Consider the following 13,273-nt stretch of genomic DNA (forward strand, 5'->3'; position numbering starts at 1 on the left):
CAAAGGTTTCTTCCAATTTGAATCTCGTTTTTGTAGTTTTGGTTAAATTTACTATTGGTTGTGATAACATTTCACCCACTGAAGTACATGAGATCTGGGAACACGGCAACGATGCTCCAACAAATATATCTAGGCATGACATATGAGCAGTCAGGTGATCAGACAAGTTGTAGATGAGCCAATTGTAGAGCGACTCTTAAACATTTTATTTGAAGGGAAAATACTTTGCACATGGGCGCCCAGGTAGCCCAGTTGGTAGAGCGGGCGCACATATCTACCAGAGGTTTAAATCCGGCGCCTTTGCTACATGTCATTCCCCTCCTCTCTCTCCCCTTTCATTTCTTCAGCTGTCCTGTCAATAAAGGCCTAGAATGCCCAAAAAATGATCTTTCAACAAAGCATGTCACTAATAAACACTCATTGCACAAGCAAACACAGTATGGTACAGTATGTCCTGGAGTTATTGAAACAATAACTCCAGGTTAAAGGATACTTTTGGAAGTTTTCTTTATATTTGTACTATTGTTAACAAATCCCCCGGACAACATCATGTTGACATGTAGTCATGTTTCCATTGATGTATTTTGATGCGCCTTTATTTAATCGTCATGTTGTCCTTGGGTCAAATTGACCCGTTTTCCTATATCAATGTTCTTTTTAACAACCCAATATAACCTGATTGAATCCACACAACGCTCTTTGGCAATTACAAATCTCTACTTTCATCAATATTGGGGCGTCTTATTCAATTTTATAGCATTTCTAAAAAACCTTAAAGTGCTTTTAAAACAGTACTGGTAAAAGTTGACATTTTCCAGTCTGTGATTATCCATCAACATACATTCCTTTATTTTAGTCTAAATAAATCCTAATTTCTGCTTTTCTTACTTAAACATTAGGTAGAATTTCCTGTAAATTAGGTTTATTGACTATTAATTCCAAAAATAACTGTAAAACTAAAGTTAATAAGTTAGCGATACGTACTGTTGAAAATGTCAAAAAAAGTGACAAAACATTGAAAAAAAGCTTCAAGAGTGTGGAAAAAAGTGACAAAAACATATTATTTTTTTTAAATCGATAAAAAGCCTCAACAAAAGTGTTAATTTTCAATTTCGACGGGAAGACAAGACAAGGATTATTTATTTATTGCAATGGAAAAAACGTCCTCAAATAAGCAAAATGTTTTTACACTCGCTGGAGGTGTTTTTTTGTGTTTTTCAAAAAAGAGTTAATGCGCACAATGGGAGATGGAAGTAAAGATGACGTAGCGAACATGTAACTGACATGACTATGGTCCCGGTATCCATCGGATGGGGGAAGGGTCGGGACACGGGTCCCATCCAGTGCGCCGTACACAAGGTGCGTAGTGGAGTTGGTCCGCTACACAGGTGTGCTGTAGCCTGTGCCCCAGCCACGTTGGCGAAATTGACAAATTAGTTCAACAGCCTGAATATACACAGCGGTGTACGGTTGTCTTACTGACACCAAAAGACACCACCCTGAGTTCTGCACAGATGGGCAACTTGTACAATGCTACCTCTCTCCATTTAGCCACAGATCTTAGCCGGTTTGCAATCTACGGTGCGTAACATCAACAGATAAAAGTCTAGTTTATAAGCTCTAAAGCATCTGATGAAAACGCTTCTAACTGGCCTTTTCTATTATGCAACGCTTTAACAGTTTGCTTAATATTCAATTGACAATTAGATGGAAACATGAGTATTAACTGTCCAAATGTGTATTAATCTGTGCCGTCACTATTTCCTCCTGTTTAAGTAATGTTTGCTGAAAAATACTAACCCTTTGAAAAAACATGAAATTATATATCTGTCACCTGTTTTTAAAGGTTTTAAGTCTTCGGTATTAACTAATGGGCTTAGGCCTTGGTGCCACAGGCTGGCCAGAGAAGTTGCAACGTATTGAGAGACACATTTCTGTTTTTTAATGTGATTTCTTGACAATAAGAAAAACATAGAACATCACCAGACATGCTGTAGCCTATCAAACCTGTCAGATCGCCTCACCGCTTGTGATTCTTGCCCTGTCCAAGTTGCAATGAAGTGGAATTATCCTTTAAGGCATAGTGTTACTACACCGACCACACCTAGTATGTACCATTGCATAAAACGGCAGCCGAGGACTATAAAGCTTTTATAGAACTTAATTTAATTTCAAAGATACCTTTGACATCTATGTTTGGCTAATGCTGATTTGGAGCAAAATACAGTACATTTCTTCTATGTTTTCGTCTAATTTTATTTCTTCCATTTTCCGTGCAGCAGACCTACAAATCTTATAAATTCAATAAAGCAGGCCACCTTAGCAATCAGCTGAATTGCTCTACAGTATCTGAATAAATCAATCATGTTAGAGGAAAATATATTTCAGATTGGGCAAGAGTAGAACCTGCAACAAATCATACATGTTCAGCCTTATGTTTAATTTTTCTATAATGTTCTTTTTCTTCCGTAAAAATAACATATGCATATCTTTCATAGGCCACTGCATTGAACCCCACCATTAAGACTGCTTAATCGATATCAATCACTTGAAAAATGGGTCTTGAATAAAAGAAAGGGATGCTCATGATATGATGTGAGGGAAGGCGCATGTTTCAGAATGATAAACAGGAAAGCCCAGGATAAAGAGACGTGACTTGAATAAAAGGAGGACTTTTAATAATTTATAAGATGACAATTGTCAGATGAATAGACAGTCTGCTGAAGTGTGGAAAACTCGCCCCACTTCAGTGTGTGTGTGCTAGTAGGGAGAGAGAGAGAGGGAAATGATGCAATTATGAAAGGACGGAAAGCCGTAGTGATACTAAAAGTAAAGCAAAAGAAGCATCTTTTCATCCTGAAAGTATGGTATGAACACAAGTCGATCCTCTGGGGTGGAGTTGTTCCGTTTACACAGCAGCAAAGATGGGGGTGAATAGTTCAACACAATAAATAAGTGACCAATATCTGCTCTCACCATGTCAGTGTCTGAAACTGGTCCAAAGCTGGTGACGTAGATGTTTGTCTTCACCTCCGTTATCCTGTCTGGAAAAAAGACAACAATGGCATCAAACCACCAAAGGGGTAAAAACAACATTAAAGCGCCCATATTATGCTCATTTTAAGGTTCATAATTGTATTTTGAGGTTCTACCAGAATAGGTTTACTTTTTAAAAAACAAGTATTAGGTTATGTTATTAGGGCGATTTTGTCCAATGACAACAATGGAGGAGTGTCCAGACTGAAAAAAAAATCTTAAGGTTATACACCGTCCAATGACTCACAAAGAATGACATATTTCTTTCTTTCCAAAAGCATTTCTTGCCAATCAGATGATTTTGTGTACAGACTACACTAACCTGTGCAAGCCAATTCATAGGCAACTCTTGTAAGGTTAGATTTAGTGAGCCACAGCGACATGTTAGCTAGGATTTATAAGCGTATAAAATGTGTCCTAAATGTTCACACTGATGTGACACGATAGGAAAAGCAAAGCTCTCATATGCTTCCTTCTCAAGTGGTAATGTGCTATGTGCATCAGTGCTGCTGCATCAGGTCCATTTGCTTTTTCTACACTCTGTCTCTTTTAATAATTACTGAAGCTCAACCATCTCATGCACGGCTTGTTCAAAAAGCTTTACTCTAGACGGTAAAACAGCATCTCACATACACTCCAAAGAGAGGTTTGATCCTCAATAAAGTGCTCTTGTGCACGGCACGGCGAGCCACCAATCAAGTCCCTCTTACCGGACTTATTAAGAAAATAATTTCTTACATACAATCAAAAGAAAGTGGTAGGTTGCCAGGTAATGGTGCAATATATTTAGCAAGACATCCAGCGAGGTGGATTTATTCATGTAAACCCGGCTGATTTAAAATGATAAGGTTTTTACTGTGGCTCACAGAGGCCTCCATTAGTTGGATTTACTTGAAGAGAAAAGCTCTGTGTGGAGGCACACATGAAACACAGTCGTGCTGCACTGCTTCTTCTTTGGGGGAAAAAAAAAATCAGTTGATGATTTTATTATTGGAATGTGCTGTGAACTTCTTAATGGCCTTGTCTGAGATTGTTAACATTTACAGTCCTTTACATGGTGTGTTAGATATTTTCTTGTGTTGTCCGAATGTCATACTCAAAATTAACCCACAGTGCAATACAAAAAGTGATATTATACCTAGGGTCACAATACAAGAGCTACCACCTTAACTTGTTTAACCCTCATGTTGTCCTCGGGTCAACTTGAGCCATTTTCAGTTTTAAAATAAATGTTGTCACAAAATGGGAGCCGTCGAAATAAGGGCTGAAAATGTCAACATTGAAAATATTTGAATTGAAAGAAAAAACATTAAAAGAAAGCACCCACAACATTAAAAAAGTGACAACAATGTGGGAAAAAGCGATAATAATTTTGAAAAAAAAACATTTTTTGGGGTTGACGAGAAGACAACACAAGCGTACTATTTTATTCTGGTCTATGTTAACTAACTATGAGTAACTAGTAATTCTGTTACTACAGCCGACCAAACCAAGAAAAGAGTGATGACTACAGATGAAGAAACTTAAAAAAGAAGTGAAAATCCAAAGAAAAAGAGAGAAGCGAGATCCAAAAACACACATGCAATTATCGCCACAGTTGTTGCCAAGGAGATCGAAACACAAGTCATTGTTTGTTGAAACTTTAACTTGATCACAGTAACATACAGTATATAAGTAAAATATTTGCGTGACTGTATCCAGACAGTTGCATCAGTGAATAATAAGCAGAAGAAGTTGTCTTGTGGTAGGCTTTTATCTACCCAGAGCATTATATATTCATAAGTTATTCATTTTTTCTCACTGTTTGTGCATTTTAACAGAAATCACTAAGAGAAGTAACATATTTCATAGCATTGCTGCACCGTTTTGTATTGGCGATGTAATTATGTTTTTTATTTATTCTGCATATTTAAATGAGAACTGACCATTTTTTGCTTTTATGAAGCGCTGTTTGCTCTTTCGTTGCTCATGTTGTGTTCTTGGTTGCGATTTGTTGATTTCTCCGATAATTATTGATACATTCCTATTGAATGTGTTACAGGGAATTCACTTGTGTGTGGATATATCACAGCCATCATTAAAAAAAAATCACAATCCAAATGAATAAACAATAAACAGAGCTCTGGAAAGAACCAAAATCACAACTGCAGTCCATGTGCACTGCGTGACTGGAACACAACTAACCATTTTTGTACAAATGATGCATCTTCACGGTAGCGAACCTATAAAAGCACAGCCCTCGAGGAAAGACCGTGACTATTAAAAATGTCCAAAGTGCATTTAATGCCGGAGGATGTCAGGACACCACTTACTTCTAGGAACAAGGAAAATACCTAAAGTTCATTTATCCAGCAAGAACAGACAGAAACATGTGCTTTTCATATAATCTGAATCATATGGTACGATGGGCCTGCTGACCCATGGTTAATTGGTCTGTCTGTGTTATGGGATAATGCATCCCGCCCTGCAACTATCTAAATGTCAACTTAACTGTTGCCAGTTTGGACGGAAATAAACAGCATCGGCAAATGACATAAGATGAAATGTCTTTAACCTCTGATGTCATGTACTGCAGTACAGGTAAAGTGTTGTGTGTAATGTTTCTGTGTAGCATTGCTAGCTTTTTGTGCTGATCGAGCAGAAATTGTGGTCCTGAAACCGCATGAATCATCTTGACACCAAGATTAAAGACTCTGCCAATCCAAGCAGAATCCAACCAACAAGGCAACACAGTGTCACCCACGGTGCAGACATAAATGTAACAATATCCAGCAAGAAGTGAGAAAACCCATCAGAGCACCACAGAGAATATTAGGTGTGCAACTTTCAATCAATCAAAATGTATTTATAAAGCACTTTAAAAAGCTACCGACGTTGTACAAGGTGCTGTACATGACAAAGTAGAAGTCATTTAACTTTATACAATGATACAAGTTTTCATATCAGTTTCATTCTAAAGTCTGTAACACACAACAGTCAGTACACTGATAACAGACAGCAAATAACATTGTTGCTTTTACTTCCACAAAACACAAATACCAAAATTAACATATATTATGAATCTGTATTATACATATATATTCATATATACAGTATATATATACACACATATATTTACATATACTCTATATACACAGACACATATATTCATACATATATATGTACACAGATTCAGTATATACTGTACATACACATATATATATATATACACATATATACATATATATTGTATAACACCAAAGAAAGCAGTGTGGTATACAGCTCCTTTAATCAGTAATCAGATACAGTAAGTGTTAGCAAATTAACAAGAAAACGCTCCCATTCAACAACACTGTATTCTTAATTACATTTCGAAACACGGATAGCAAGTGTTAGCAAACTAACAACGTTCCCATACAATAAAAACTGCATTCTTTTTTAAAGATGTTTTTCGGGCATTTTTAGGCCGTTATTGTCAGGACAGCTAAGGGAGTTGAACCCAGGCCCGCTGGATCAAGGTGTAGACCTCTTTATATGGGTGCCCGCTCTACCAACTGAGCTATCTAGGTGCCCGAGAAGAGCATTCTTAATTACGTTTTTAAACACGGAGGTGTTAGCAAACTAACAACGTTCCCATGCAAAACTGCATTCTTAATTATGCTTCCAGACATGGATTACGTGTCTTTGATGAAAAACAAATTAGTAGCAGAAGTGTGAATATGAACAGAAGTGAGCTGCCTAGCAGTCACATTATGATGATGTGGGAGCAACTGTGCCTTCTAGATTCCCTCTCTGCGACCTGGTTGGATTTCAGCTAAAGTGACAGACACCAATTGCTGCATTTGGTATTGCTTCCAAACAGATTAAAAGTATAAAAAAGAAATGCTGGATTAAACCAGTTAGGCTAACGATTTAGTCCACAGACATTATAGGCTTTGTATCAGAGCTAATAGCATATTTTGCTTCTGACAGTAATAGCCTGGTTAGTGGTTGTATTGTATTTGCTATAAATAAATTCAAGAGAGATGTGCAGCCTGAAATGATTACAGTTGTTTTTTCTCTCCCCTGAAACCTACTAGTAGCCCTAAGGGCACATGTGGCTTCGTCTTAGAAACCTTTGCCCTAGATTCCTTTTTGCAATCTTTATCATTTTATTATCAGTGGGAGCGGTAAAATGTTTCAACTCACACATCTCTTGTTTACCGCGATAACCGACAGCAACCGGGAAACCTACCATTTTGTGTACAATCTAATGGTAACAGACTGCAACTGATTTGATTTTGGCTGAAACGGTGGCTGAGAGGTTGTTTTTTTTAGGCTGTAGTGTGTGGTCTTGTTAAAGTAGATTTATTGCACATCACACCGGTGTTCCTGTTATTTCGTCCATGCCCAATAGCTGTCTTTAATTGCAATTTTTAATGATGGGATTTAAAAATGTCTTTGAATTATCACGTGGAAGAGCAAAATACAGACATAAAGGACAATAAAGCTCCTAAAGCACATGTAAGTAATCTGTTCTCTATGAAGGTGCAAAGATGCTGTAAACTAAATATTGAATATTGGAAGTATATACTGTATTTATATTAGATACATTGGAATTCAGGCCCTATTTTTGGGTGGCACGCTGTCAAAAGGACTGACTCTGTATCCCAGAATATAATGCGTGTCTGAGTGAACACACTCATGCACCTGTGCTGAGGCGCTTTTTCAGCCATTATAAAACGTGGCACAGTGAAACGTTAACATGTTTTTCCCACAGATGAGACTTAAAGATCTAATGTGTCTACAATGTGGAAAACTCCATCGGATGTCATGTTTCTGTTCTTAGACTGGATTCTGCTCCACGATGTACTCCCTGTGTACATTAATGAGTACAGTATGGTACTACACCTTAAGTGTGGCAGTTTGGCTCCCGCCGGGGACAAATCTGATAGAAACGTACGAGATCATGGTACCGTAAAACACCTTGGATAAAAGCGTCTAATATATGTTTGAATTCTTTATTTATGTTTTACTCATTTACCCCATGTCTACCTTTAAAAGGATCATTTCTCCAGAGCTGTTTTTTGGAGGATAATCTAGAATAGGACTTCAACAAAGCTTGTCAAAAGTACCAGGTCCAAATCACAAACGTCCAGAAACATACTCTGTTTTTATTTTCTAGGGGTGCATTGAGCAACTATGTTGTAGTAGTCCAAACGTTTATGCTTTTCCTACACAGTAAATGAGCTAGCAGCACCATTGCTGTAGGTCAAGTTGTACAAGCTGAGCTCTGGCAAGCTAAAGGAGGTCTGTTCCCCATATGGCAGCTGCTGGACTGGGCTGATGGCCCCAGGAATTTGAATTTCAAATGGAACCAAATCCTGAGAGAGGAGCTCGGCTTTTGGGGTGAGGGGCCAGCTGGAAATGAGATGCCAAACATGGAGGATGGAGGAGAGGATGGAGAGGCACAGAGGCCACAAGAGAAAATGAAAGTGATTCTCAACGACACAAAATGCACTCTCTGCAGAGAGAGGCAAATATGGAAGACTGTCGTGTTTATGTAGCTCAACATGTATCAAACCTCACAAAAGCTCAGGAAAATCAAATATAAATGGCTTAATTTGAGCAGAATGTAAACATATATTTTACGCTTTATATTACAGCAATGCACAAATGATAAATATATTATTCAATTATTTAAATATAATTAATGTATGTACGGTATATGTGTTTGCATTTAGGCCTATATATAATAAACTGTATATATACAAACAAACACATGTGGCTAAAGAGCATATGCTTCATGTTTTAATGGCAATTTTCATTCAAAGTAGAACACAAAATGTACTACAAAATGCTTTTGGAATTTAAAAAGATAAAAATTAGGGGACATCCATGACATTCTCTGTCTATTTTGAGTGTAGTGGTAGTGGTGGCTTTGCAGAATTGGTGGCTTAGCATTAAAACAACACTAACCATTGCACCAATAGCTAATGACAAAACGTGTACACATCTAAGGGACCTACATATACTGTACGTAACCATATATATTGCAATTTCTGGGTCTGGCCATGCATAACAAAATCAATCGCTTTTCAATGCTACATATTACTTAAACTGCTCCTTTTCAAGATAAAATCTAAGAAGGAGTGGGTCGATGGGTGTTAGATAGATCCAGATCCACTCAGATTTTCAAACTAACACTGACCTCTATATCTGACAGCGTCAACAGACAAACTTATCTTTCCTGGAAAAAGTCAAGCGAGAATATAGCTTTGCGCAGGGTTAAATGTGGCCAGTTTTGGCTGCCTTGACTTTCCAGGAAAGAGAGTGAGTGTTATGTAACCTGAATGTTTTGTACGCAGAGTGTGTTTGTCAGTTTATTCTTAGGGGGATTGTTGCCAAAGGTTATCAGTACTACAAATCAGATGTTAAATAAAGAGTTTTCACATCAAATAAGCCACCCCAAAAAGGCACATGCTGTTCATAATGAATAGGAGCTCAAAACAGTCAAAAAACGTGAGCTAGATAGTATCATCTTAAAAGTAAAGATGTAAAATGATACCAATCTGTACTTCCAAAGATAGTAGATCCTTTTGTTACCTCCAAGACCTGGCCGTAGACGGTTGTCATATCCATCCAGCAAGCTGTCCAGGATCCGTGTGAACAGGGTGATGTTTGTTTTAAAGGCATCAGATGTGGCATCAGCATTCACTGACCTAGCGGTTGGACACACATTAACAACATGACCAGCTGAGGGACACTTCACAAGCAGGAATTTTTTGTTTGATTACAATCTTAATGTATTTACACTGATAACTCTGGTTCTTACTGAGGCTTGATTTACTGTATGGGGTGCAAAAAAAAGGGTAATTACGATCTGCCAGAGACTTACTACATGCCCTCACAGATGCACATAAACTCATTGTTTCTCAACCACATGCATGACCCAGTTCAAGGAGGAACATTTGTGAGCCATCTGATCTTGGAGCCATTCAGAGAGACCATTAGGAGACCACTAAGGTCTATATAAAAGAGACTTCAGATACAGTATTAGGGGACCACTTAGGTCTATATAAACTGAATATGCAAATGTAATCAGACAGATTCATGGTAAATAAATTCAGATAAGGTCCTACGTTGAAGCTCGACATGTTCACCACTGCCGACACCTCTGGTGCAAAATCTGGCCATATTTCACATTAAGCCTGGAATGTATAGTTATACAATATTAATCATTTTACACTTTTGGGAATTTTCTGTTTGGCCATATTCTAACTATCATAAGAGAAGATTTTAGATACATTTAGGTTACTTTTAATGGTTAAAACATTAATAGACTAGCCATATTTTATTTCTTAATTTCAATAACGGTAGGCCTATGTTCTCAGACATAGCAACAGTACTTTGCCACAGTGCAAATCACACCCATATCACAACAGCCAACATAGCTATTTTTAGGCTCTGTACGCTTATAATCACAAAACTTGCATTAGCATGTGTAGGAATCCTTAGCTAGTTGGAGGAAATGCTAACGTAAACCTTCACATTTATCCCCTTAACCGTTCATTCACATCTGTTATGCTAACAAGTTTTGTTCTGTATTAGCCTTAGCATGCTAACGCAACGTTAGCTGTCTCAGCCTACTTTTCAAGACCGGGAGGGAGGGGGTTGTTAGAAAGAGTGAAGTTAGCCAGCTAACGTTAGCTATCAAAAAGCAGCTTGTATTGCTATTATTTTCTGAAGACACTTAACTAATGAACGTTACATCAACACATACAAAAACTGTTACACATACTCATATGCATTTAAGTTAATTTTGCTGTATTCATGGCATGTTGTACAGACCTCCAGCTTCCTTGTTGTACAGTTGGAAAAATCTTGAATTTCTGACAGAATTATTAGCCTACAAGTTTCACTACAACAGTAGCAAAATGGCTGCAACGCGGATGTAGCTAGCTAGCGCTGCACGGCAGTTAAACAGCAATTTGTAGCCTATAGTGAATTAAATTAGCTGAATTTTTAACAGACGTTAACCTACTATATATGGGTATGAGGTTCTTGTTCTTCCCATTTTTTTTTACTTTTGAAAAGTTGGAAAAGTACTACAGGTATTTCTAATAACATTAATGATGGCTCTGCTCTTTTCTGGTGTAAAAGGTGAGCCAGCATTTGGCTCAATAACACCAGGACCCAAAAAACCGAAGCAGCTAGCAGAATCCTGACGATTAAATATATTATTTGCGCCTGTGCTTTAATTACTGTGACAAGTCAAAATGTCTGCTGTGAAACCGGCCTACAGCCAAGCACTTCAGGCCTTCACGGACAATTTGGCACCCAGACGTGTTCAGAATTTACAGTATAACCTATACATTGGTAGGGGGGACGGAGTGGATTGGATTCAGTGGCCTATTTTAAATTACCTCTCAATGCTCACTGACCGTTTCTTTCTTTTGTCAACTGTCATCTAGTGTGCACACTCAAATGACCTAAACTGTCACCTTTACACCTGATGTTCTAATGTGAGATGTCCGCTGATAAAACAGTGGGTTGCTGCAGCCTTAGTAAAAATGAAGGTACAAAGCAGGTTAGACACATTTCCTTACCAATTTACAGTAGGAACAAGCCCTCAGATATAGCCTGTCTTTTAATTTCCTTGGAGGGAAAAAAAAAACATTTGGCCACAAAATCACATTTCAAGGTTGATATTGGCTGTAGATATTAGGCTATGTAATAAAAAAGCTGTTGAAACAGGATCAAATATGTTGTTATAGATCTAGGCACGATTGTACTATATCTCTCATCTCATTTGTAACACCAAGTAACCTTGGAAATTAGGCCTATGGATTGTTTAGGCCTGTATGAGAAATTGTAGGCTACACGTGCAGGATGAATAATGACTGAATAATTACCCACATGCATGCATTTTATGGTCAGGATACTGAAGGAGGTAAATTTGCCTCGCCTCCTGCGTATTGAGTGCCCACTGATTGATGAGTGGAGATCTCCAGTCTTTCCCCCGAGACACACAGTGAGTGATCCTTTTGCCTACATTACAGCTCATACATTATGATCGCTTCAAGGCATCTCCCATTCTACAGTCTCACCTGGTTTTCCACAGAGCTGTGAGCGCCAGCAGGCAGATGGGAAGTAGAGGCGCGCTCTCTCTGCTCCACATGGCTGCCTCGACACCTATCCACAGCAGGACAGCCGCTGGAACGAATGGAGGCTCAAATGAACCGGCGTGACATTACAGAAGATTTACATGTGACCCATGCAGTCCATAATTATTTCTAGGGATTGGCTTCGACACGCGAAAAAAAAAAAAAAAAGCAGCAGAGACCGCAACTGACAGCAATTAGTATTCACTGACACGTCCCACGCCTCCACTCACTGACATTATGTATTATTAAAATATTGGATCAAGTCAGTACCCCGATCTGAAGCTGTATCAACAAATCAGACGATTACATTATAATCAAACATAGGCTGGAAAATAACCAATAGGCTGATATATTGGAAAATGTGTTCCTCTCCCACGCTTTCGAGCATCTCTTATGAATAATAATAATAATAATAATAAGCGTTTCCTTTGTGTCTTAGAGGGGGGTTGGATGAAATAAAGACTCACCTCAAGAGCAGAAAGTACCTGCTGCAGCTTGAATCGTCGAAGATGCAAAAGTTAAAGACAAATCAGCGCTCTTTGCTGTTTTTATGAGACTGGATGAGTGCAAGTGTGTCATGAGAACAAAGATGCGAGCATTTCTAAATCATAGTCCCAGCCAGCTGCAGGTATGCACCATGCACCACATGCATTGGCTTTCTTAGTGTTCCAAAAGAAAATGTGATGTGGAGAGAATTGAAATAGACTAAAGGCTAAAAAAAAGAAGAAAAAAAAAGAACAGTAGTTAAAAAATGGAAAAAAGCAGCAGTTGTGTGAGAGATGATCCTCGCTTCAAATGGCCCTGTTCAGCACCCCCCTTAGCTGGTAAAAAAAAAGAAGCTCGATGTGAATCGTGATAAGCAAGAAGCGTCTCAGTCTCGACACAAAAACTACAAAGACTGAGGAGGAGAAGTACTGGGTCCTAGAGATAGTTTGGTATCAACTGAGCCTCCTTCCCGAAGCCTTATATATGGACAGTATACATTGTTTGATGGATAAGATATCATGAGAATATTACTTTATGAGGTTTTTTAATAATAATATGAGTTCCCCCAGCCTGCCTATACCCCCCCCCCCCCCCCCCCCCCCCCCCCCCCCCCAGTGGCTAAAAAT

The 13,273-nt window shown here is 38.4% G+C and overlaps 1 protein-coding gene across 2 annotated transcripts in view; it reads right to left on the reverse strand.

Moving 5' to 3' along the window:
• The window catches only part of LOC117952069 (gamma-aminobutyric acid receptor subunit alpha-2), a 34,686-nt gene extending 21,852 nt beyond the window's left edge, over positions 1 to 12,834 (reverse strand). Inside the window, exons 1-4 of one of the 2 annotated variants that reach the window (XM_034884157.1) lie at positions 12,629 to 12,834; positions 12,105 to 12,210; positions 9,601 to 9,716; positions 2,977 to 3,044 (exon numbers count right to left, since the gene is read on the reverse strand). In XM_034884157.1, coding sequence (XP_034740048.1) covers positions 2,977 to 3,044; positions 9,601 to 9,716; positions 12,105 to 12,175 — 255 coding nt within the window. In that variant the 5' untranslated portion in view covers positions 12,176 to 12,210; positions 12,629 to 12,834. Of the gene's footprint in view, positions 1 to 2,976; positions 3,045 to 9,600; positions 9,717 to 10,845; positions 10,974 to 12,104; positions 12,211 to 12,628 lie in introns of those variants that run through there. The other variant, XM_034884158.1, reaches the window with a different exon arrangement.
• Between the last annotated feature and the right edge of the window lie 439 nt (positions 12,835 to 13,273).

The sequence above is a fragment of the Etheostoma cragini genome, chromosome 10, assembly GCF_013103735.1.
Source record: "Etheostoma cragini isolate CJK2018 chromosome 10, CSU_Ecrag_1.0, whole genome shotgun sequence".
In the NCBI taxonomy this organism is placed as follows: domain Eukaryota; kingdom Metazoa; phylum Chordata; class Actinopteri; order Perciformes; family Percidae; genus Etheostoma; species Etheostoma cragini.